General features: G+C 41.1%; 2 protein-coding genes across 2 annotated transcripts; one reads left to right on the top strand and one right to left on the bottom strand.

Moving 5' to 3' along the window:
• The first annotated feature begins 18,618 nt into the window (after positions 1 to 18,618).
• LOC138411453 (uncharacterized) lies at positions 18,619 to 19,888 on the top strand. The gene has a single exon (XM_069531882.1). It carries the CDS (start codon positions 18,677 to 18,679, stop codon positions 19,379 to 19,381), a length of 705 nt encoding a protein of 234 aa, XP_069387983.1. The 5' UTR covers positions 18,619 to 18,676; the 3' UTR covers positions 19,382 to 19,888.
• A 1,546-nt stretch (positions 19,889 to 21,434) lies between these two features.
• On the bottom strand, positions 21,435 to 22,917 carry LOC109641147 (putative nuclease HARBI1). Its single transcript, XM_069532076.1, has 3 exons — positions 22,346 to 22,917; positions 22,035 to 22,222; positions 21,435 to 21,925 (listed from the first exon to the last, which is right to left on the bottom strand). The coding sequence occupies exons 1-3, from the start codon at positions 22,915 to 22,917 to the stop codon at positions 21,435 to 21,437; spliced, it is 1,251 nt and encodes a 416-aa protein (XP_069388177.1).
• Between the last annotated feature and the right edge of the window lie 4,663 nt (positions 22,918 to 27,580).

The raw sequence follows: 27,580 nt of genomic DNA, 5'->3' as shown, positions 1-27,580 counted from the left end.
ACAAAACAAAACAAAAAGTAACTCCAGTTTCCCAAAAAAAGGGGAAACTTAAGACAGAACCTTGTGTTTTCCAACAGAGGTGACAGACATGCTATGGCTGCAGCCGTGAAATAATTGAATCTTCAGCTCAAGTCTAAACTGTGCTTCTCTCCTTTCCTGTGTGTTGTAGCTGAGGTGTATATGTCGACAAAGTTTTACAGTTTGAATTCAACATACACACCTGCAGCTGAAACAAGTTTGGTTTTGTTTCTTTCCTCTTGCTTGCTGATGACTCGTGATGCATTTTGGTCTCCGTCTTCCCACCTGCTCAAAACATTATCAAACCATGGTATGTGACCAACGGTTGGTCAGATGTGGATAAGCAATCATTGCTGCGATGCATGCAGCGTCTAATGGCAGGTCTGTTCTCTCCTCAAATGCATGAGGCGCCAACTATGTGCAAATGTAAAGCAGTGCCACAGACTGTATATAAATATCAACAATACATCTCAGATTGGAACTAACGTTGCAGAGTACCTGGAAAGAGCTCCATCTGAGGACCCATAGAGAGAGGTATCAGTGTAGCCAAGCATTTGTCATAAATATCCAAAACCGTATTCCCAGGTTTGGGAGTTTATCCATAAGATTATCTTTGAAATTCCAGGCAAAGGAATTGAACATTGAATTCAACTAATTTTGCTGTATAAATACAAAATCAGCCAAGACAACCAATTTACTAATTACATGTATATTACAATTATATGTCATCAATACATTTCTTAATATAACAATTGACCAAAATAATTAACTATTTTCAATATACATAGAATTTGGGTTGTGTTTTTTCAATCCAATCCAATACCAACACTGTACACAATTTGATCCATATTAGGGTAAAAACCCATCACCTGTAATAACCCAGCACCGGATTGGTCCATATCTGACCCAGCAACAAGCTACTGCAACAACCCACATTGGGTTATTTTTAACTCAGCATTCTTTCAGGTGCACCGTAGCTTGTAAGCAGCAACAAAATACAGTTTAAAACCCAAAAAGATGCTCTGGGTATGTGACAGCTGTATGGATTAAAATGGAATCTGTTGGATCAGACGTGAGGAGGTGTATGATGAAGGCAGATTAAATGTCTCAGGTAGATTCATTAATCCTACACATCTGTATCACAACTACCAACATCTAATCATTATACCTGAAAGGTTTAGAAGTGAATTCATTAAAATACAGTCACAATGTACAACTATTGGCACATAGTTATTTTTTACTGGTATAAACATTGGAATGTTTTCATCAGCGGCTATAAAATGTAGTTGAATTGAATTGCTCAGTCTGCCTCTGTGTTTCTCACACAGCTTTACCTCAGCCTGAGTCCTGCTGGCTTCTGATTGGTTAGCTCAGACACGTGATCACACAGTGAGGTAATGGTAAATCGTAAAAGGTTGTAGTAAAAGTGCTGCTTAAGTAAGATATGTCTCTGTGCTGTAGCGTGGTCCAACCACCACATGAAACCTTCACACTACACACCCAAGAATAAATGTCCAATATTTCTCAGATTTACAGTAAAAAACTAAAATGATTGCTTGTAATAACTTTTACTAAGCACCGCTCCACAAGCTCAGCCCTATCCGTCGGCAACCAATGAGCAACCTGCAGCTGCTCCACTCTCAGCCGTTGTTTCTGAAGCCACTGTAGCTACGCTGCTGATTAATTTAACATAATGATAAAACTGATTTATCCATTTTCTTCCATGTAAAAAATGGCTAATGTTAGTTTTAACACATTCACACCCTTTTGAAGGGAATTAAGCAAAGTTAAGTTTGCTTGTCACGTTTGTCTTTTGTTGATATTCTGATTTTGGTTGAACACCAGCATCGGTGGTCACTCGTCTCCATTTAGAGAAGTGCCGGGGCAGTTGGGCGACTAAACTATTTAGCACCTTTTGTGGGGGTGACAGGGGCCTCCGAGGGCCTCCACTATTTAGTTATTTTTGTATTGATGCATCTCAACTGATTAGTTTAGTCAATTTTATTTTATTATGACAATAGTAATTAAAAAAAATAAGCATGTAATTTCAGGAGCCCTCACTGTTTGGGGCCTTGGGTATGTAAAATCTCACATTTAATTATTACCTGTCGCACATACAGACCTCTCCCAGCTCACTGTGTTTCTTAATAAAATCTACTTAAGCTACACCTCGGAAAACCCTCCTATACTCGTGAATTTTTAAAGGGCAGCTGTATTATCTCCACCTCTGGTACATTTACGGTTATCAAACTCTGTGTGCATCACAGCCCACTTTGTTGATGAACTGAAAAACAAACACTGCTAATTAGTCCTGTAACTCTGTCACTAACCACTAATCAGAGCTGATGCTGATAAAAAGGACACACACACACACACACACACACACACAGAAACATCCACAGTGCTGTGCCCAAAGCAAAACACACATGATCCTTTTCACACACACCTACTATGTATTATCATATAATCATCTTTTAATGATAATTCATGCTTGCTATTCTACAGTCAATTAGACAGACTGTTGAATCAACAACACATGCTGCTACCTGCCCCCCCCAGGTTTATTTTGTTTTTTATGTATGTAAATCTGTTGGTATAGATTCATCTTTGATTGTACAAACAAAGGACAATAAAGACGTGTTGAGTCCAAAGCAAAAAAACACAAAATGCTTTTCACACACACCTCATATATAGTTTTCCCCCTAAAATGTTACATTCAGAATTTTTAGATTATCCGTTTGAGGTCTGAGAGGACAGCTGGCACCTCTCCCTGAACAGAGGACACAGTTTTGAGCTGGGCAGAGGATCAGAACATCTCTGGAGGATGATGTGTGTGCCTGAGTGGGTGAGAGCTGAGATGGACAGAAAGCTATATAATCTGGGGTAAGGGGCTTTCAGGGGGAAAAGAAGTAGAGATCTGTAGGGAAGATGTAAGGCTTTGCTATAGACATGAAGATGAAAACCTTCAAATGATCCTGAGGCTTCAGCACCACAATTCTGAAACATATCAATACAGTGAGATAATGAATACAATTCTTACTCATTCAAGTAAGACACCTTGCTATGAGGGACTTTCAACCGGCGGTTTGACCAAGTTACAAACAATATTGCTTCAATTTCTCTTAAGACATAGAAGGACATGTTCAACTTAGTCCCCAGTGCCTATGGACAAGTGTTCCATTTGAATTAATATTGCATGTATCATATGTACAGATCAAACCCAGCACTGATATTTATCAGAGACAGCAGCAATATCCCCAATCTATAAAAATGTGCAGAAAAAGTTTTATTTCCGAAAGGTGGATTTAAAAATTGTACAGTGTTATTTGTATGAAACACAAACCAGTCGGCTAATTAACCCAGAGTGGTGACTACTTGTGTTTGCACTGGGATGGTTCGGTTCCGTCAGGTTGATCTGTGTAATACTGTGACTCACTACAGCACAAACATCCAAGAACACATATCTATAGAATCTACTTTAGCTGATGAGTCATCATAAATGGACAGGAAATCTTCACGGCCGCGAAACACGTGTTACCCACTAATGCTTCTATCTGCATATTCAGTGCCAGTGCATCCATCACACAGCATTACACACAAGCGTCACTGCAGTATTGTTGTTTACAGCAATAACACACCAGTCATCTCCTAACATCCACTCTGGGGCATCACTTGGAAATTAAAGTTTAAAGGTGAACACAGTTTATTTATTTTTTCTAAGTGGTCTCCAGTCTCCACTGCAGCGATTTTACACACACATATGCTCACTCTATGAAAACTACAGTCATACAGTTTTATAAAAGATATTATCAAAAACTAGTGTTCCCTTGTTTCACCATAATTAGCTTTGTCTTTAGAATTGGAGGTTTTAATGGAACAGTTATGTCGCTCGAGAACAAAGAACCCTGTTGGTTTTAATGTTAATAAGGATGTGGATCAATAATCTGCATTGCCTCATTCCTGTCTAAAAAACGTTCGTACACAGTTTGCGTATAAGGCTGCACATTCTCCCATCATGTTTGTTTTTATAGATCCCAATGTTTGCATGAGAAGTGGCATTAATGCAAAAATCTGAAAGATGTGTATGCAGTGGTTATAAATGAGGCCATGGGTGGTTAGAAACATAACTGAATGCTAGTGGTGCTCCAAAACAGCTCAATATTGCCAGACCATATAGTGTAAATATCCAACACATAGTCTGCTCCCTGGATTGTAACACCCTTTCCATTCAAACACACTCTGAGGACTCTGTATTTTACGCAACACATACAGTAGCCTTGTGCTATTTTCTAGGGAATGACCCCCTACGTTGGCAATTCAGTCATCCCCATCATCCAGTCTCAATGCCACCCTTTCCTCTTTCCATCCTTCTATCTTTCCCTCCCTTACATCCACCCAGTCCATCAGTGTGAGTCAGTGTTCCAGAGCCATGGGGATTCTGGCAGTCTGTCTGCCACCTCATTACTGACCTTCCTCCTTCATGTCCTTCTCCCACACTGTCTTTTTCCCTTCTGTCGCTCTCTCCTTCACTAGCTCTTTTTGTTTGCCATCTCTCCTCTCGTTTTGTGTCTTTCTCTCCTTTCCTCCTTTCTACGTCTTCATCCCTGACCTGCCGCTCTACCCGATGCGCTCAATCTCTCCCCCATAATCATTTTTCTTTATCCTTCCTCCCTCCCCCTCTGTCCATATACATGTTGATAAATGTGGTGCCCTGGCCGGCAAAATTGCTTATACTTGTTCATTTTCATATAAGTGTCATTCTGCAGCCAAAGTGCAAAGAAGGAGTCAAGGAACATATTCTCCAGAGCTATATTAGTGGATATTAGAGAGATTGCAAGGTTTCATTGCAGATGGGGGAGATGGCAGAGGAAAGGAGAGAAAGAGAAGTGGGCAGGGAAGAGAACAGCAATGGAAAATATTGTGTTAAGAAAACAAAAGATGGAATAATTCTTTAAAATAGCATTGCACAGATTTGTATTTGTTAGCTCTAGCCAGTGGCCAGATTACGTTTTCAGCTTGACCATCCATCCATTTGATCTTTGTTAACATGACATCTCAAGAATGCCTCTGTATAGAGATTCACTTGGATTCAGATATGAACTGATTTGATTTTGGTGGTTGAAGGTGACCTTACAAAACAAGGGTGTGATCCTGCCAATGCAACATCTCAGGTACAAATGTTCATTTAGTTACACTGATTAAATTTGTTTGGTCAAAGGTTAAGGTCACAGTGGGCTTCATTCTCACTTGAGGGAATGTCTTGAAATAATGACCCGCTTGGAATTTCATTCGATTTACGTGAAAAGGTCACAGTGACCTCACATGAATCTGAAAAAATACGTAGACTGAATCTGCAATGGTTGGCAGTGGCATACAACATACAAGTCCTCACTTTATCTTCAATATCATACAATAAACACGTAGCATTTATATATTTTTAAAAACTTTTAAGACAATTGCAGAAGTTATAGTAACAGTAACCAAAACAAAGTTTCCACACTGTCCTTCACTGGCCTTAAAAACAGTGTGTCATCATTTTAGCCATTCCTTATTTAAACAAATGACTCCTGCTTGCCACAAGCTAATGAGCCTGCTTGCTGCCAGCAGTGGTTTTAAGTAAGAACACTGTCTCAACAAACCATTTTTCTTCTGGAGGGTGCTTGGAAGAGCACAAACCTATAATGAATGCAACACAATTCATTAAAAACAATGATCCTGTTGCTTTGAGATTATTATTTAACTTGAGGAGTAACTGCACGCAGTCTAATAACCCTGCTTCTGCTGCTCACACACATGGAACAGACCACACAGCAGGAGTGTTTCAAGGGATTTTTTGGGGCCCCAGGAAAAACGTCCTGGGGGGGGGGGCAAACCAAGGAGAAACACAATACCACATCACCATCATTCAAATCTTCAATCCTCTCCGTGGAGTGGAGACTGTGTTTAAAATTACAAAGCTTTTAGCATAAAGTTCACAACACAGGGCCTTGTTAGGGGTTTCCAACAATGGTGTCATGAAGGTTACCTGTACATAACCAATCATAGAATTTAAGGGAGTTCTCACTAAAATTGTTGTTGCATGTCGGCAAACATGATCAGCCATTCTTCCCTCTCAGCTTGGGGCCCTAGACAACAGGCTGCTTTTACCGTGGCAACTCCCCTGCACGCATGCAGGGACAAAATACGGTGAATACTTCTTTCATATTTACCTGTTGTATATCTAAAACTCTGCAGCAGGCAGGAAAGAGGATTTAGTTTAATATCATACTGTCTACATTAGAGTTGTCCATTGAGTTAAAAATAACCAAATATTTCAGGGAATTTTCATAATGCGAGATAGGTTCCTGAAGAGAGTTCAAATAAGTAAGCTACAGCTAGAGTATGGAGAGCAACTGTAATCACTACTGCTGTACAGTCACACTTACAGGCAATTTGTGCAATAGGATGTGTGAATTATACAATTGAGTTGAAAGTTTGGTAGAGTTATAATTTAATCATGTTTAAACCTGATCTAATACAAAAGAACAGTTCCAATGCAGCTTGGGCCCTTGTCTGACAACCACTCTTGCCTGTGTCCTTGCTGTTACTGCTATGAAACTTACTATATTGGTGTTTAAACTTGCTATGCATTCATAGAATGAATATATACTGTATATGTGGCCATTTATATCAATGAGAACACCATGAATGTATATAGACTAAGTTAAGGTTAGGGCCTCCAGTGTCCTTGATGTTGGACATCTGCAGGAAATGTGTGGTCTCATAGTGCACACACCCATAGCTGTGATTTATGACTCGTCTATTATTTGAAAACAAACTTTCATAAGAGAATGTAGAGTGGATCAATAAAAATGTCCTTCCAACTGACTGAAATATATGACTCAACACTTCACTGTAAACAGGTTCATCATAATTTTGTGAGCTAAATTAGAGAACAGCAATCGGTAGTATGAGTATGCTTATTTTTTTAACTTTTTCTCTACTTGCGTATTAGCACATCTGATCATAATGTGTATTTATTTGCCTACTTTAGTTCTGATAACATCTTAGGAGACAGAGGGAGGGTCAATGTAAAACAGCATGATAAACAAAAGACGAATTTTTAGATTTAGACTTCAGTGTCTTTCTTACTTTATTCTTAATTTGACCGTGTTTCTCAGGTTATTGGTTATTAAAATATCACTTGTAGTGTGATTTCAGTCAAAACAGAGAAGAGCGGCTTTGTCGATTTTAACATTATTTATTCATTTGTTTGTTCTAAAAAGCTGTAAAGGATTGACAACCAATTTGAATCCACTGCAGGTTAGCATTTTAAAAAAACTGTTGAGTACCTGTGGCAACATTTTTAAGTATTTAGCATTTCATTATTATTTACTAAGAATCTACAGGTAGGCTAGAATGTACATGAAATGCTTAGAGGGATATGCTAATGTATTCCTTTGCTAATTAGCACTAAACATGTAGCAAACTAAACCAGATTTTAATGACTTTTAAGAGCTTATGGCAACAAACAATATTATGTAAAATGACAAAATAAAAAAAATAAAAGTTGTACCAGTCTGTACAGTTTCTCAGTCTGGACCAGCCATCATTTCCATTCCTACAGCCACAAAGAAAAGCTAAAATCCTGTAAAAGCAAATACATTTGTTGTAATTCATTACATGTTTTTATTGTTGTTGAAGTCATTGAAAGAAATATTTTAACACATGTTCAGAGTTACACCGTGGACCACCACTTCTTAGTTATTAGAATATTGTTACCTATAAACTGTAACATAGTAGAGCAGAGTTAAGGTTTGATTTAGACTAGTCTATTAGTCAGTTAGTGAATAATATAAAGAAACTGAAAAACATGTTGATTCTCATACTCAGGATTTGGATGCTCATCAGTTTTTCTATGATTTCGAGTATATGGACGTTCATTCATGATAGACACCAAAAATATTTATCAGGGGAAGTGTTAAGTCACATCAAATCCAAAAGTGTGTGTAATAAATCTGTGCAGTCAGATTTGAGGTCATGAACTCTGTCACGGCCACTGCTAAAGTTGGCCAAACTACAATAACTAACTCCTGATTGTTTTCAGAACACCTTTCACTGGGGAGCACACTCCACAGTCTGATAACCTGTGCTGTAGTGTATCTGTTCATCTTCAGCCAATCACAACTGTGACGCTTTGTGTCCCAGTTAACCAAGGTTAAGGTGAACTGCTCTTATTGGATTATAGAAGATGGACTCTGGACAATGAGCTTCACAAACATGGACCAGGCATCGAGTCTATCATTCCCAGGTTAGTCCTGGAGTTATCCGTCTATTGCCCTGTGTCACACTCCCCTTGCACACACCGCACGTAGCCAACAAAGATCTAATTCTGCCTGCTGCCACAGCCATTGTCTGGGAAGTTGATGAGGCTGTGAGGAAGGCTGATAAAGTACCCCTCTTCAACACAGTGGTGTGGTGCATAAGTGAGATGGTGCAGGTGTCAAGGTAAACACTTGAATGTGAATACAGCCCCTACAGCAAATGAAAAATAAGGTCTGTTGTAATGTACGTTGAACACATCTGAATTTAATTAAATGACTTTCATTTTGTTGAGGACATAAACATTAGTTACAAACTTTATTATTAAAAGAGTAATAACCTGTGTAAAATGACCACAAAGGTAAATATCGCGATCATCCAAAAAAGGACGTTGGTGGATAATGATAATGATGAAGCTTGTTTTTGCCGGTGGGGGGGGGGGCATCCTCAAGCAAACTGTAGCTTTGATTTTGACCTTATTTGTTTTATCATGTGTTCAAATGTGTTATCTTCAACCCAGGATTTGTGTTAAGTACAATGTATTATTTTTTATCTATTTTTAAACCTGTTTATTTTCACCTAATCACATCCTCTGATACACAGGATCAGATGTAGCTGTGTTGTGTGCCTGGTCAGCCCCAAAGCAAACGTCTGGCTCAGATATCAGAGGAAAGCAAGGTGACGACAGAGCTGATATGAGCTCCTCCTGTTGATTTAGATCACCTCGTGGTTTATCATAACTTCAGTTTGACACAGCACATGCTGCAAAAAAAAGAGAAGCACGAATTGAAACTCTTCCCCTTTCAGTTATTGACCTTCAAGCAAGAGTTATTGGACGGAGGACCTCGGCTGAAAGAAATCATTCAGGGGAATTGTGAAATAAATAAGATAAGATCATCTTTATTGTACCCAGCAGGAAACTGATCTTTTTCTCTCCAAGACCATTTCTCCAACAGGGACAGGACAACTCATCATACGTCATCTCAGATCAAGATGCTTTGGAGAGCTTCAAAGATTTGACTCAGAGAATTCAGACCATGTGAGGCAGCTGCAGATCGATAAAAATGAGAGTAGTTAAGGTGAAGATGCAGAGCGCCACTCCTCACACCTGAGGTGCAGAAAGCCAGGGATCATGGGTAATATCCACCACTCAGTGGAGATTCTGTTCAGTAACTACGCAGTCAGAGCTGCGGATGTGAAAACCAAAACTTATCACCTGGAGATGGAGCCCAACAGAATAAATGACTAGGTGTGAATAAAGGCGGCGCTGTTGCTCAGTAGAAGTTCAATTGTGTTACTTTACGTAATAACTGATATAAATTGTAACCCCGATGTTAAGATACGGCACTGTCCACCATATTTCTCAGTAAATAAGATCAAATGGAAGAGCCCAATCCACCTTTTTAGTGACCCCAAACATGTAATCTCACGAGAGCATGAGGGACGTTCTTTACATTAACTTTTAATATAATGCACATAATGCAAATATTTTCACAATAAAAACCTTTTAAAAACAAATGGATTTGGTCAACAGAAACGCTGGAATGCTTTTATTTAGACAGACAGGAAACCGGAATTGTGGTAAAGATAATTATCTAATTAATTATCGTCTATTCTGTGAAAAAAAATGTAAAAAATTAAAAAGACATCTGTGCAACGCGGCTGAAGGGCAGCCGGTGTGCCAGCTCTCATCTGTTAACGTATGCGCACAAATGAAAGGCAAGGAATTCTGCAGTCGTTGTGCCCTGGGCATCACAGATTAAATGCCAACAGAAAAAAAATTAACTCAGCAAGTTGTTCCTTTCGTAGACAACATTAAACTCCAGCCAGACAGAGTTAGAGAGCCCTCTGTGCAATCAATAAGTCTGCCCAACTAATTCTGCAGTGCAGTTTATAGCTTGTACAGTATGTGTATGACAGCGTGTGTGTGTGTGTGTGTGTGTGTGTGTGTGTGTGTGTGTGTGTGAGCAGCTGTATTGGTAACCTACCTCCCATGGTTTCAAGAGAAGTTAGCTTTTCTAACAGAATAAAGGTCCAGCAGAGGGAGGAGGTGTTCTAAATTCTAATCTCTCAACGGTTTGTCAATAACGCTGCTGGCGGTTTCACAGCCCATTCTGCTCCCAACTTCGTGGAAGGGCTCAACCCAGCACAGGCCAAGATATTACTCTCCCTCTCTTTTGCCCGTCACACACAACCTCAGTGTTTCTGCTGACTTTCTGTTCTATCTACGGAGAGATACTTGCTGAGGCTCTGCTTTACATTTGTTGCACTGGCGAACAGCGACTCCTCCTCTGTGTCTCTGTCCTCACAGGTCCCAAGATGAAACTGATATTCATGGATTTAATGTCACCTATATCATGTTTACAGCATTTCATAATTCAATTCAATTGTATTAACGACAAATCATAATATACATTGTCTCACTTTACATAAAAGGTCAAGACCTTAAAAATGACTGAGAAACCCAACAGATCACACAATGAGCAGCACACAACTACAACTGTGGAGAGAAAAAACTCCCTTGTTACCTGGTAGAAATAATAATTTTAATTAGTATTATTATTATTATTATTGTTGTTGTTCTCTGAATCCTGCAGCTCTGGAGTCTGGAGGAGAGACTATGGGAGGGAAAAACACAGTGACATGTAAATAAATAAAAGTGGACACAGAGAGACAGAAAGGGGAGAAGTGCACAGTGCATGATGGGAGTTCCCCCAGCAGTCTAGACCTATAGCAGTATAACTAAATGATGGTTCAGGACTCACCTGATCCAGAACTAATTATAGGCTTTATCAATAAGGAAAGTTTTTAGTTTAACCTTAAATGTAGAAATGGTGTCTGCCTCATGAACCCAGAGTGGGAGCTGGTTCCACAGGAGAGGAGCCTGGTAGCTGAAGGTTCTACCTCCTGTTCTGATTCTAGGAACCACAAGCCTGTGTTTTAGAAGAAAAGTGATAGTGTTATGAGCTCTTTGCTATATGAAGGGGCTTGATTGTTAAGGGCGTTGTATGTGAGGAGCAGGATCTCGCACAGAATCTGTGCATGTGCACAGTTTTATAAATCTGAATCTTTTTATGCCATTATCAGCTTTTGTGAGCATGTACACTTTTAGTATGAATCCTACGCACTGTTTTATAAATGAGGCCTCAGGTGCTTTGTGTTAAAAGAGTTGTTTTGGAAAGGAGTCAAATACCAAGCTTGAATTCTCCCAGCAGAGAGAAATGAGCATTTTAAAATCAATTGATATTGAAAAATATAAAGATAATTTAAAATAAATAATTATAAGAAAATTCGGAGGCAGGTTCATAGCTGGAGGGAATATGTTCTTTAAATCCATGACTGTCTTGTTCACAGTGCTCTGAATAAAAAAAAAAAAAATGATTTGGCCAGTGTAGGATTAAATCTGTGCAAGGTAACACCCTTTGTATTAAAGAACTCAAAAAGCTTTCAAAGCTTGCTGGCTTGTGCCTGTATGACCACAGTGATGAGCCTCCCACACTGGTAAACAAGCCATGCACAGCTTTTAGTCCAGACGCAGTGGTGCAATACATAGTTTAGATGAATGGTTAAGGTCCAGGTCAAACTATGCTTGAAGCTGTATTTGACAACTTCAGCTGCAATTCAAAGTGGGAATTACTGAAATTTCAAAGGTCTAAAAGTTACTGATTTAAGTAAGAATCATTAGAGCAGAACACAGTGCTTTGGAATGTTACCCTCTGAATGGCAACTGGCTAGGGGGGGAAGAGAGGGCTTTAACAGCCTCAAAGACGATTTCCATTCAAATCCAAAGGATGAGATGTTTATGCTTCCTCACAAGTGCGTTGCATCAATTTTCTGTTCTGGTCTTCTACAGCGCTGACAGTGGGCAAGGCCTGGAAACACAGACCTTGATCGGCACAGATTTTACATCTGATAACAAGTATTGGGGTTGTTGTGGCTCAGGAGGTAGAGCGGGTCAGCAGTTAGCAGTTCGATCCATTCAGCAAGCCAAAGTTTCCGAAGATACTGAACCTCAAATTGCCTCTGACGGCTGATATAATAAGTAAAATGGCAAAAAACCTATACTATAAAGTGCCGTAAGTGATCAATACTATTAATGTGCTTAATAAAAACAGACTATTAACTATTTATCACTAATTCACAAGGTGTCAAATCCAAAGTTAAGAGTTACTGTTATATATTTCAAAAAAGCAGCATGGCTAGCATAATCTACTTGTGATTTCACAAATATAAAGACATTTTTTTGTCATAGTGTTGGATGACAAACGCGACTCAATTACAATCAGCTTTGCAGTTTTGTTGCAGTATATTAGATATATATTTGATTAAAATGCCTATCATACAATGCAGTCACTGTAACATGCAAGGATACAATGCTTCATACAACTTAAAACAGAATATATTTAAAACTGTCACAAATCACCAGACCCTACTCGAGATGATGGATGAAAATCCTCATCGGATAGCTGTGTCCACATCATTCCTTGATAGACCAGCCACTCACAGAGCTCTTCCCATACAATCCTGTGTGACAGCTACTCTGTCCACAGGGATTCTAACGTGCAACATCGTTATCTATGATCATATATTCTCAGCGTCCACTGGCCGAGCCACGGTGCGCAAAGCCAGCTAGACGCACACGGAGCCAGTGCTCCTCTCCACCAGCCGAGTGAGTGAGCGCTCCTCTCTCTCTCGCTCACACACACCCCCACACCACATAATTAACATTGTGTTTTACTTTGTGTGGAAATAAAAAATAACACCCCCCCCCCCCAAACAAAACTATGACAGGTAGTAAAAAAGCCCTGTGATCAGTCACACACACACAAACATAACAGTGTTGTAATGTGATTTTTAGAGTATGAAAACCTGCAGTTTGTTTACAGTTGTTTTCAGTCACTAACAAGCGTTTGTCCAACCAGTGGTCACATTTTCAAAACTCTAAACACAATTAGCACAGCATTGGTCTTTTGTGGCCATACCATTCACACATTTCATGTCGTTTTCACACAATACGCAGTCAGGGAACACATTTCCACAATGCTTACAGTTTCTTAACAGACAAGCTATACTGCCCAACAAAATTATGGATTGTTTTTGTATTATTTACGAATGTTAACACACAACATCCCACAATGGCAAAAACTATTTTCCAAAACTTATATACAGTCTAAAAACCTCTTCTGCAGTGATATCAGTTCTAAAACAATATATCTCAGCTGATAATAAAGAAACAATTGAATAATTGACACACAGCTGATTTATGTTGGGTAAATTGGGCAAACCACAGCTGATTCCAGTCTGGTTTAGACTCAGTGGCATTACCTATACATTAAAAGGAGGACTTTTTCTGTTTCTGTTTCCAAAAACATCACTCCTCAAACACTGTAATGTCTGGACAAGGAAGAGTAAGAGCAAGGGGCCCAGGGAGAAGAGCAGGCCCAGTGAGAGATGCAGTGAGAGGTGCAGGAGCAGTGAGAGATGCAGTGAGAGGTGCAGGAGCAGTGAGAGATGCAGTGAGAGGTGCAGGAGCAGTGAGAGATGCAGTGAGAGGTGCAGGAGCAGTGAGAGATGCAGTGAGAGGTGCAGGAGCAGTGAAAGATGCAGTGAGAGGTGCAGGAGCAGTGAGAGATGCAGTGAGAGGTGCAGTAAGAGGTGCAGGGGGAAGAGCAGGCCCAAGGAGAAGGCAAGGTAGGGGTGTAAGAATCCGTGGTGGTGGCATTCCAAGGGCTGCAAGAACAGAAGTCAGTGATGGAATTTGTGCCACTATCATTGACCATGGTTGATTTCATTGACCATGTAATCAACCATGGTCTTTCACTACAGTTTTTTACAACCGCTATGACCCATCGTTACAATACCTTGAACGCTTTTTCAAACCTCTTCACACAGTTACCACAACATCAGCCTGTGTGGGCTATACAATTAACACAATTCTTCTTCTTTTGACACAAAATACACACATTTTACACGTTTAGAATGAGTTTGAACTCCTTTTACACACAAGCTCAAACAAGACCAAAACAGTAGATGTTAACTGGTTTCACACGGTTTGTCAAAACACAAAACCTCATGTTCAAAAACGAATGGATTGAAGACTACATTGATTACAGCTGATTCCCATCTCACCCAGCTCAGGTGCTGGGCTTTTTTCAATCACATCACCAATCACATCACCTATATTTATAGGCGTATCTTGTGAGGGAAAGAACAAAAGATAAGAAGGGATAAGGTGGAGGACTTGCAAAAAACAAGTGAGAAACATGCCTAGAGGTAGAGGGAGAGTTAGAATGCGTGGTGGGGTTCAAAGAAGGGCCAGAGCTAGGGTGACAGATGAAATACGAGCTACCATCATCGACCATGTCATCAATCATGGGTTGTCACATAGAGAGGCTGGAGAACGTGTGCAGCCAAATCTCAGCCGGAGCACAGTGGCATCCATTGTCCAAATTTTTGGAACAACCAACAGGTAGATTACAGTATTCACTGTATTGTAGGGCCTTTCCTACTGAACAGTGTAACATGAATTACAGTTACTGTATTCTTCTGGCCCCTACAGTAATATATAACTTTGTTCCTCTAAGGGTTCAACGTTTGGTTTGATGCTCATCTCAGAATGATGTCCCTTTTCCTTGCCCCTTACTCCCCTTTCCTCAACCCAATAGAGGAGTTTTTTTCAGCCTGGAGGTGGAAAGTATTCGACCACCATCCACTTGACCAAATGTCCCTCCTGGATGCAATGGCTGCTGCATGCTAGGACATCACAGCTGACAACTGCCAGGGCTGGATAAGGCATGCAAAAAGATACTTCCCAAGATGCCTGGCCAGAGAAGACATCAGTTGTGATGTCGATGAAAATATGTGGCCCAATGCTGACGACCGAGCAGATTAGCTTTTTTATCTTCCTCTTTTACAATGATTTCTTCTGCTCGTTTTTCTTTTTGTGTATTTGACAATACAGTAATGAATGACAGCTTTCTCTTTCCTCTTTACTCTACTGTAAGTCATTTTCATTTGCAATACAGTAAAGTGTTTACTGCAAATCCTGCAATTTAGTGTCTTCTTCTCTCATAAACATTCTGCAAAGCTGCTCTGACATACTGAGTGTTGTACAAAAAAATTCATGCCCAACAAATGAAAAATGAAGAACATCCTCACAAACATTAATTTACATGTATGATCAATACAATAATCTGTTGATTGTAAAAGAAAAAGGAAAAAAGTAGATTTGACACATGCAAAGTGATTCAGTTTGTGTTATTCCATCAGTTGTCAGTGTTTTTTATGACACTGTGCTGTGACTGACTAAATGTTTCTGTTGGAAGACAACGTGTGTCAGTGCTTTGGTAGATTTGGTGAATTGTGTTAGTGTATTATTGTATTTTGGAAGCGTGTGTCTGTGTTTAGTTACACTGCGTGATTTTGAGCATGAAATTAATTGTTTGGGGAATTGTGTGTTTCAGGTGTGATGTGCGTTAACAGTTTTGAAAAAGTGCTTAAGGTTCTGACAAACGGGTCATAGCGGTTGTAAAAAACTGTAAGAGAGGCTGGTGAAAGAGTGCAGCCCAATTTGAGGCGGTCAATGGTGGCCTCCATTATACGCATCTTTCAACAAACCAACAGGTAAGTATTGCATTTTCCATGGATTGTTTCTATTCTCACTTGACATGTCAATAAGGCCATACAGTAATGCATGTTGAATTTTTTGTCCCTCTAAACAATGCAACGTCTTCCTCCCTCTGGGGGAAGAGGAAAGCTCCTCAATAATTATCAAGAGCTTGCCATTGTAGAAATGGTTGTTGCAAATAATGCAATAAAACTGCATGAAATTCAAAGTAGAATTGTGGAGGACCATGAGATATTTGACAATATCGATAGCATCAGCCTCACAACCATTACGCGGACATTGTCCCAACACAGAGTGCGGATGAAGCAGCTCTACACTGTTCCCTTCGAGAGGAACAGTGAGAGAGTCAAGGAGATACGATGACAATATGTCCAGGTATAGTGTATATTCAATTCAATGTCCAGTTCTATAAGCGTTGCACTTTTCAAGTAGGTAACCTACACAGTAATAGGTTACAGTACAGTATGGTATGCAGTAATGACATGATTTACATAAACTTTGTTTCAGAGAGTTATGGATTCATGATCAGAGATCACATCTCTCCCATTTTGGCTTCTTTACATTGGCTACTGGTTAAATCCAGAATAGAATTTAAAATGATCCTCCTCACATACAAAGCTCTTCATGGGCAAGCACCATCATATCTCAAAGAGCTCATAGTACCCTACTACCCCTCCAGAACACTACACTCTCAGAATCCTGGGTTCCTTGTGGTTCCCATAGTCTCTGTACTTATTTCCTTATGCATTTATTTCTGTTTATTTATATATTTATTTATTTATACTTAACTCATGTATGGTCCTCCATACACATTAGCGTTAGGGACCAAAAAAAAACGCTAATTAATGAAGTCACGTTAGACTTAACGTTATTGACAGATTCATCAATAAAAAAAAAAATTGTTAGTTGAACACTCCTTCTAAAGCTTAACAGAACTGCCAACACTGTTTGCAAATATGAAAACAATAAGAGATTTAAATTACTAAAGATTATAGAAAATGAAATACGAGACTAGAAATTATGACATGAGATTAGATAAACTGAGATAAAGCGAGATTATGATTTAACATGTGACACATGTAAAACTGGTGTTAACAGACATCAAATAACAATTACACTTTGTTTTTTAGAGTTGTGATTCGATTCTTGACATCGAATTTTATGGCCAACCAATTTCGGTCCTTCAGTGCAGTTTTTTCCTCTTGAAGGCACTTATCACAGTCACTTTTCCCCGGAACACGGCATGAAGTGATGAAGTACATCAAGTGTTTTTCCACAGCATGGATCTCCTCTGTCTCCCACTTTTTTCTCTTTAAAGGTTGGCGACCTGTAAAACAATTAACACAAATAAATATTTGTGTTTCTCTATGGTAGTGCTATGGAAATTTTATTTCAGGAATAAAAGTCAATAAACAGGTACTGTAAAGCTGCAAAATATGCAAAAAGGTGTAAAATTTTAAGGATTTTGAGAACAGAGAATGCTAAGTGTGGATCAGAGTTAGATAGGAGGCAGCATATTAAGTGAATTAGCAAAATAAGTACTTTGGCCTGTTAGGTCAAAAAAAGATTCAGAATGAGCTTTACCATGTAAAGTGTTAAACACAATTAACAGAATATGTAAATCAATTCTATGGAAGCTATTTTGTTATTTAAAAGCAATATTTAATGCGCATGGACTATGTAGGTGCTTCCAGGCCCACTTGCTATTTTTGCTTATAGACACAATGGCATGTACTCAATGGCTGGATAAAGGTGATGTCTCATTATCCTCTCAGCCAATCGCAGTACTTTCCTCATAGCTCCGAAACAGCTGTCAGGTCAGTTTTAACTGGGACATGATGTGCATATCTTCACAATTGAAGGGTCGAGCTCTGTACACACAGTGCAGCAACATAAACACACTGACACTCAAACATTAAATTCACCAGTAACAAACTTCGATCTTAAAACTTTACCTCTTCCCCTTTTTGGTGACTGGCAGTGAGAGGCTTGTTGAGGTGTCAGAGGGCCCTGCTCTGGTGCTGCATTGCTATGACCCACATCTGGCATTGCAGGGTCTTTCTCTTCCCTCTGACTGGATGTGACCCGACTCTCTGAAAATCAGAAGAAAACTAATTACAAAGAGAAAAGTAATACTAAAGTATTAGTCATTCTTCAGTAAATTTGTATTCAGGATTTGTATCAGGGCAGAGCCGGGCATGTATTAATGTATTTTTACTTAGCCTAATTTATCTTTCAGAGAAAGAGACGGGAGAGAAAGAGAAATAAGAAAGCTGAGGTGAGAGTTGCCAACACCATCATTGTAACTTAGTTATACTAATAAAGTGCAGTGCTGTATATCTGCAGGTTTGTTTGTATTATTCTATGATCAATTTGCCATCATGTCTAAGCTTATCAGAGATGATTTCAGTGATAAGTTATAGCCATAGACTGCACGTCTTTTAAATAGACTTCTACAAAGAAAATATTAGCAAAAAAAGAAACGTCCCTTTTTCAGGACTGTGTATTTCAAAAAAACCCAAATAACTTTACAGATCTTCATTGTAAAGGGTTCAAACAATGTTTTCCATGCATGTTCAATTAACCATAATCAATTAATTAACATGCACCTGTGGAATGGTCGTTAAGACCTTAACAGCTTACAGAGAGTTGGGATTTAAGGTCACAGTTCTAAAAACGCAGGACACTAAAGAGACTTGTCTACCGACTGTGAAAAACACCCAGAGAAAAATGCCCAGGGTCCCTGCTCATCTGCGTGAACGTGCATTAGGCATGCTGCAGGGAGGCATGAGGACTGCTGATGTGGCCAGGGCAATAAATTGCCATGTCCGCACTGTGAGACGACTAAGACAGCGCTACAGGGAGACAGGAAGGACAGCTGATCATCCTCGCAGTGGAAGACCACGTGTAACAACACCTGCACAGGATCGGTACATCCGAATATCACACCTGTGTGACAGGTACAGGATGGCCACAACAACTGCACGAGTCACACCAGGAACACACAATCCCTCCATCAGTGCTCAGACTGTCCGCAATAGGCTGAGAGAGGCTGGACTGAGGGCTTGTAGGCCTGTTGTAAGGCAGGTCCTTAGACATCACCAGCAACAACGCCGCCTATGGGCACAAACCCACCTTCGCTGGACCAGACAGGAGTGGCAAAAAGTGCTCTTCACTGATGAGTCACGGTTTTGTCTCACCAGGGGTGATGGACGGATTCGTGTTTATTGTCAAAGGAATGAGCGTTACACGAGGCCTGTAACCTGGAGCGGGATCAATTTGGAGGTGGGGGGTCCGTCATGGTCCGGGGCGGTATATCACATCACCATCGGACTGAGCTTGTTGTCATTGCAGGCAATCTCAATGCCTTGCGGTACAGGGAAGACATCCTCCTCCCTCATGTGGTACCCTTTATGCATGCTCATCCGGACATGATCCTCCAGCAGGACAATGCCACCAGCCATACTGCTCGTTCTGTGCGTGAATTTCTGCATGACAGCAATGTCAGTGTTCTGCCATGGCCAGCGAAGAGCCCGGATCTCAATCCCATTGAGCACGTCTGGGACCTGTTGGATTGCAGGGTGAGGGCTAGGGCCATTCCCCCCAGAAATGTCCAGGAACTTGCAAGTGCCTTGGTGGAAGAGTGGGGTAACATCTCACAGCAAGAACTGACAAATCTTGTCCAGTCCATGAGGAGGAGATGCACTGCAGTACTTCAAGCAGCTGGTGGCCACACCAGATACTGACTGGTACTTTTGATTTTGAGCCTCCCTTCATTCAGGGACACATTATTCTATTTATGTTAGTCACATGTCTGTGAAACATTTTTAGTTTATGTCTTAAGGTGTTGACTCTTTTAGTGTTCATACAAATATTTACACACATTAAGTTTACTGAAAGTAAAAACAGTTGAAAGTCAGAGGACGTTTCTTTTTTTGCTGAGTATATATGGTGCGATCACTGGTCTCTCATACCAGCTAGATCATCACTGAAAATGTCCTGGACTGAGCTTTTCTGTAGTTCTAACAGAGTGAGACATCTTCCCTCGAGCTGAGACCGTGTCACGTCAAGGGTAGGAGTCACATTCTCCCAGTTAATCTTTCATTCATATCGTCAGTAATATAGGTTTATCAACTGTCCATCTGCACATTCTCTGTGAGTTAAGCCTAGTTTATACTTCTGCGTCACGTCGACGCTGTAGCTACGCCGTAGACGCAGACCCCTACGCCGTAGCCTGACGTGCGCCTCCCAAAAATCCTAACTACGCGTCACGTCGACGCGGACCGTAAGCGCTGTGATTGGTCCACTCAGAACGTAATTTCCGGGATTTGCTTTTTCTGGGATTTGCTTTTTTTTTACACAGCCATTTTTAAAGTTCTTGTGTGCAGATAGCAGCAATGGACCAGCTGGAGGAACGTCTTATCGAGGAGGTCAGGAAGTACGACCACATCTACAATACTTCCTCACAGAACTATAAAGACTGCCAAATGGCAAACAATTTGTGGCGAGAAATCGCCCAAAACACGGGGTTGGAGGTCGCGGAGTGCACGAAGAGGTGGAAGAACCTCCGGGACAAATTTGTCCGGCTGCGCAAAAAACTTGCCACAAAAAGTGGCGACCCAGGCGGCCAAAAAGTCCCTGCATTTTATCATTTTTTATCGTGGCTGGCACCACACGTCAAGCACCGCGAAACGGAGTCCAACTACGAGGCAGCGGTATGTGTTTTCTGTTACTACTGCTACATCATCGGTTATGTGTGTGCTTATGTGTAACGTAAAACCTTAACAACATGTAATATTGGCTACTGGTTGTAAACAAACACATAGACTAATCAAGCATCTACTCTTTCATTAAAAACAGACGTCGTGCAGTTCGTCGGAAAGCGACAAGGCCTCTGCGTCGCCCACCGAGCCCCCCCGGTCTACCACACCGGATTTACCAGCTCCCCCTGCAACTCCCAGCAAGCCACAAGCTTTTGCCACAGTGGAGTCCCCAGTGCCTCGGCCCAAAAGAAAGAGGGACCAGCAGGACGACCTTGCAAAGCAGATGGCCAGCCTAGAAGACCGTAGGCTAGAGATTCAGCAGCAGCTGCATGGGGGTGATGAGTGCTCCAGGTTCGGGCAAACGGTGCCCGACTTGCTCCGGAGGGTGCCAGATGACCGGAGACCTGATGTTATGTTCAGCGTCTACAGCCTGATACACGACAGCAGACAGTGAAGGAGCCCACACCCGTGAACTTCTTATTGCACATATTTTTTTTGTAAATATTTGAAGTGTGTGTTGGGTGTTTTTGGGTGCACTTTGTCCTGATTTTTTTTTAAACTATACCTTTTTTTATATATATATATGTATATATATATATATATTTATTCTGTTTATATGGCAATAAAGCACACAGGTTTGTTTTCAAACAGTTGTTTTGATATTTATTTCAGCACACACTGCACAGCACAAGCACAGTTTACACACAACGTATAGCTCACAAACATCACTGATTGAGTGTGCCCCGGGACACCATCTCATTTTGCCATGGCACGGTTCCTTGAGGTGACTGAAAGAAAGCCATCAGGTCACTCCGAATAGCCAATGCCGCTCTGGTGGAACGGGCCCTGGACATCAGTGTGGGATCCACAGATTCGACGAAGTTCGAGTCATTGGCCACCACTTTTCTCCACTCGCCAGGCTGCACTGATCCACAACTGTCAGTGTCCACAAAATGCGGCGGGATGTATCTGCTGTCTGGGGGGCTCACCTCAGCTGTGTAGGTGAGGTAATTGTGTAGGACCACGCAGGCTTTGACGACATCCACAGCTTTTTCAGGCTGAAACTCTATTGGTCTCCCAAGAATTCTCCACTGTGCAGCCATGATGCCGAATGTATTTTCAATTACCCGCCTGGCCCTGGAGTGGCAGTAGTTGTAGACCTGCTTGTCCATGTTCATGCCTACTCCTGTATAGGAAGTCATAACGTACTGTTTAACTTCAATGGTATATACATATAACACATTATTAGAGCTGCATATATATAGATAGATAGCTAGATATGTGTATGTGATAATACTTTCCTGGGAAGGGACGCATCAAGTTGCAGTGCAGGGGAAAGGCAGCATCAGCAACGATGACATGGGGGATCTGGACTCCAGTTCCTGGAAGTTCAGCTGGTGGGGGCAGGTTGAGCTTGTGACTGAGCAGCATCGACCCAAACTTGCTCTCTTTGAAAATGCCACCATCGCTCTCTCTTCTATATCCTCCCACGTCCACCATCGTGAAATTGTATCTGTAAAGGACATCAATGCATCAACGTTATCATTAATGTTTTTTTACTGTGGATTTGTACACAGGCATTACATGAACCCATAGATCAAACATGTTTTACATTATTTTGCTCGATAGGAATTACCTGGAATCGCATGTTGCCATCAGCACAATGGAGTGAGCCCCTTTGTAGTTGAAGTAGTCGCTCCCTGCGTTTGGCGGTGCTTTTATGGTAACGTGTTTACCGTCGAGACTTCCAACGCAGTTTGGGAAGTTCCACAGCCGCCAGTAATCTGCTGCAATGGCTTCCCGTTGTTTGGTTGAAGGACATGGCAAAAACTCGGGCTGAAGCGCTGTCCACAATGCTTTGCAGACCTCCGACAAAATGATGGACACAGTGCTCGACGCCAGTTTGTAGCTAGCCGCCACAGCTTGCTGGCTTCCACCCGAGGCTAAAATTCTCAGCGTCACCGCCAGTCTCTGTGCAACATCAATAGGCATGCTGTGCGTTGTCTGGTGCGTTATTAATGGCCGTATACGGCGAAGAAGCGCGTCAAATCGCCCCGTTGACATTCGAAAGTATCGAAAGTGCATTTGTTCATCCAGGTCCCTCAGTGGGTGAACCAGTGTTGTAAATTCACCCGTTTCCAGCCTCGACCGGTTTAGTGGTCGCACGGACCACCTCCACAAACGTCTTCTCTGTCGCCTGCGCCTCATCATTCGCAATATAAGCATTTGTTGTTCAATATTGATGAGCTCCAACTCCAAATACACTCTAATGTCATGGCCGAGAAAATCAGCCAACTGATCCAGTTCTGTATTGCTGAGGTTGAGAACTTGAGACAGAGTTCCTGTTTGTTTGCGCAGTTTTGTAGAGGTGAGGCTTTCTGGACTTTTTGCACCACAGACTTTGGCGAAGTGTCAAAGGCAATCAGACCCACAGTAGCAGGTAAAAGCGGAGGGTCTTGCAAACAAGTATATGTTCTCCTGAGGAACCCCACATTCCTGCCGTTTGCTGACCAGCAGATCCAAAGCTTGTTGCATAGCTGGGGTCAAAAGCACAGGTACCTTTCTTCCCCTTTTTCCTCTTATCTCTATCCTCCGGAAATGTTGACAGAGTTTCTTTTCTAGGTCTGAGAGGGCTTCATTTACATCTTCATGTGGGTCAGATGAATTCTCACTCAAATAAGCAGAGAGGGGCATTTTTGACACCTCCCCTGCTCTTCGTCGGTTGAACAAAATCACTTGTGTCATCGTGATCTTTGCCAACTGTGACCATGTCTGGGAGGATGTCTCTGTGGACAGCTTACTGTGAATATCTTGTTGCTGCACATCGAAATAAGAATGGAGAGTCTGGACGTCTTTTGTGAATGGAAGCAACAGAGGGGCATTCCACTTAGATTCCTGAAGTGTTCTCAGTGATGCACATGATATCATTTCATTCCATCTAGTTTCATACACTCTGCGGATTGTACAAGCCTCTTTTGCTGGATTGTAGTTGGTCAGTACATTCATGGCTTTCAACAAGCATTGAAATCTTTGTTAAGCTATGTCCAATTTTGAGGGCAAGACTTGGGCTCTTGAATGAATTGGTTTCACTGTCATGGCCAGCTAAAAGTTTTACCGCTTGAACAACATGCAAAAAATTTGCAGGTTTGATGTGGTTTTGAATTGTCGTCAAGGGAGTGGTTTTCCTTGAGCATACCAGAAGCCTTCCCAGCTCTCTCAGTTTCTGCCGAATGTATTCATGTTTGCAAACATCAAAGCCAAGACGGTTTCCCAACTCCAATCTTACAGTACAAACAATAATATTTCTTGTTGTACATCCTGGAACCATTGTCCTTTTTACAAACAGCATGTATGGAAACTGAACCCTCAACCACACCATCATGTTGGGAAGAAGAACTGTCAGGAAGATTTTGCTCCAGATCCGCAGTCGACGTTTCAAAAAGGTCTCCAGTGTCTCCACCCCTGGTTAGAGGTTGTTTTTTTAGGTCTTCTACCTGTGCCGCTTCCTTTTCTTGAGGGTGACCGTCCTCTGTTACGCAGCTTTGTAGAGCAATTGTTCAGTTCGGTCAATGAGGGCATGATATTCTTCTGGTCACCTGGATCGAAAGCTTCAGTTGTGTCTGTTCCATCAGATGAATCCTGACTGGTCTCAGGAATGTATTCCTCTTCACTGTCATCTGTGGTGAAGTCCAAAGGCTCGTCTGAATCGAACTGAATCTGTTTGTTCATCTTTAAAGAAGAAAATGTTAGAGAGCACACACACACACACACACACACACACAGTTAGCAGTGGATGTTGGGTAGACTGCTGAATGGCAATGGCAGGTCATTCTCTCCTTGGACTCTGAGACAAAACCTTTTCCAGGGACACAAAACATCCATTATCACCTGTGTGTCCCTGGTGGCAAATGGCAGGTAAGGATAGAGCACAAGAGATTAAGGTAACACACTCACACAGATAGCTACACAATACGCTACCAGCATGCACACTAGCTTTTATTTATTTATTTGAACCCGCTTTAACATATTGCAAATACTGGATCATCTTTAAAAGCACATCTATCAGAGAGTTTTCAAAGCTGTCAGAGCTTTAGCTTGAAAGTCAGTGTTCTAACTAATGTGCACTGAGGGAGCTTTTCATCCCAGCCTCTTAAAATTTCTTATTTCATTTCACTTACTTCAGCGCATGAATAGTAATCTTCAAATATTAGTAACCTCCAATGTATATTCATCACTTGCAGTCAGACTCTTAGATAAAATAAGAACTGTGAAAACTGGCCAAACGTCCCCTTTTGTAATACTCACTTGTAGTAACCTGTGTAATTTTGCTGATCCATCAAATGCCCCCGTCTGCTCAAAGATGTGCTGGGTTATTGGAGCTGCCTTTAATGAGAATTCTATCATCTCTGCTCAATCATCTCGACAGTAAGGACCACAGCGAAACAGCCTCCATCTCTTTTATGCTTACCAAACTATTCTTAACAGATGATTAGTTACCCCTTATACATTCACTTCTGCTGCCCTTATAGTGTTTTGCGCTCAACATCAGCATGTTGGCATTGCTATTTGAGCATTTTATCTATATCTTTGTCTGTCTTACATATTTAGCTCTACCTTGCTGAAGTACTGCTTGCTGAGCAGCTAGCAAGGTAGCAGTCTATTGTTTTAAAATACACATATAATGCTCACATTCAGGTTGCTAATTTTAATTTAGGTTACTACTCAAACATTTCCAGTTCTATTGTTCAGAAAACACATCACTGTCCTCATACCGTCCATTGCTGCAGCTCTTCTTTTCACCCTTTTTCTGAAACACTTTTCTTCTTAGTGCGGTTTATTGACAGGTGGTATCTAACGTCAACGTGCATTACTGCCACCTACTGTATCTCTTATTACCCAGTGTGATAAATATGATAAAATTAGTTAAGCACTTCCTCTTTCAGCTGCAGCTGTCTGTAACTCTCTCCCCCTCTCTCTTCATTAAACATGACGAACGTCAGTAAACAAGGCTTTGAAATCAAGGATTTCATTAGTACAAAACGTGTAGGCTATGCGTTATGCATGGATGCTCTTTGTATGAAAAGGCAAGCGTTTTCAGCAGGTGTGATGCCTTAATGCACCTCCCTTGTTTTTTTTTCGTTTAGGAAATGTCTGGCCAGTAGCCACATAATGTTTTCAGCGACGCTATAATGTTAAGTATTAAATCTTACACACTGAAAAACAGAAAAAGCTTAAATATGCTTTACACCGCTTGCTCTGTGGTTTAAGTAAACAGACAAAGAATAATCATAAAAATATTCCAACTTAAAACTTTTCAAAACTCTGCTCTGAACAAATCAAATCAAAAATAAAGTATGCAATATATTCTATAAAATACAACTATTTACAAAGGAGGTGAAGGAAGCAGGATCGTTCAGCTACTTCACAGGAGCATCCTCCTTGGTGCCACCTCTGGTTTATTTGTATGTCTTGCTCAATGGCAAGCAGGAGCAGGTCAGAGAGTCTTTCTTCCCCACAGAGACTCCTATTTTGTAAAACTGTCTTTAAATCCCCTGTCTGTCAGTCTGTCTGCTGCAGCTGTCTGTATCTCTCTCCCCCTATCTCCCTCTCTCTTCATTAAACATGACAAACGTCAGTAAACAGCTGGACAAGGCTTTGAAATCACAGATTTCATTAGTACAAAACGTGTAGGTTATGATTATGCATGGATGCTCTTTGTATGAAAAGGCAAGCGTTTTCAGCAGGTGTGATGCCTAAATGCCCCCCCTTGTTTTTTTTGTTTAGGAAACATTGGGCCAATAACCCGTAATGTTTTCAGCGGCGCCCTAATGTTAAGCATTGTGGTTAGTTTTGCACCAAACAATGTCAGGGATTGCACAAACACTGTCATTACCTGTCTGTCTGATGCTGCGGGTCGGAGGAGACCTGACGGCTGCAGCCATTTGGCACTAAGCACTGCATGAGAGCTAAGTGGAAGGGGAGGAGGGAGGGGCAAGGCGGGGGCTTGTGTGCGCTGCGGTTAGGTCGGGGCAGAATTCTCACAAGAACTCAAATAAATGCCTGTTAGATATCAAAACACCTTTGGGTGGAATTGATGACAGTGAGGGTCATTTTTATTTTTTAAATATTGATGAATGAAGAAAAATGTTGGGCTCCAGCAAAAAGGGCACTTTTCTCATCCAGGGCAAAAGGGCAGGTGCTTGAGCACCACTAGGGGTCTATCTGTGTACGTGCCTGATGGTGAGTATGACACTGCTGGGTAGAAGAAGCAAGTCCAGCGCATACACAGACATCATCCCCTTCACCTCTGTCTGTACATGTTGTAACATGACATGTATGTGATAATTAATCATAACCAGTCAACCCCTCTAACTGTTACTGCTGGAAGAGCTGAAACCCATTAACGTGATATGATCAAGCTCCCGTTGACATCTGTTACTGTCACAGGGTGCGATATTTGTTCAGATGAGACCATCATGTGCAGTCATTGCTCATACATGTATCTCATCATAAAGCTGTCACATGTAGAACGTACTGTGACCTTGAGACAAAGTCAGCCCTGCGACAGTGCATTGATAAATGGAGGCGTCAAAGGGAAAAAATCAGACCTGCTCACTTTAAAGCTTATTAGCATCCTGATGAATATGCCAAACATATTTTCCAACCCATGAAAAATACTTTGTCCTTCAGAACAACAAACATACTCCATCTGCACTTGCATAAGTTTGTGCGAAAACACCAACACCAACTGCTATTGTGGCAAATCGTGTCAATAGAAGTGCTACCATGTTTATTTGTGATACGCAGAAATCAAAGAATGTGATTCTCCCAAACTAAATATATTTTACACTCCACTTCACCCTAAATTTGG

Source organism: Paralichthys olivaceus, chromosome 9 (assembly GCF_024713975.1).
Source record: "Paralichthys olivaceus isolate ysfri-2021 chromosome 9, ASM2471397v2, whole genome shotgun sequence".
Taxonomy (NCBI): Eukaryota; Metazoa; Chordata; class Actinopteri; order Pleuronectiformes; family Paralichthyidae; genus Paralichthys; species Paralichthys olivaceus.
This window is presented reverse-complemented; position numbering and strand designations above follow the sequence as displayed.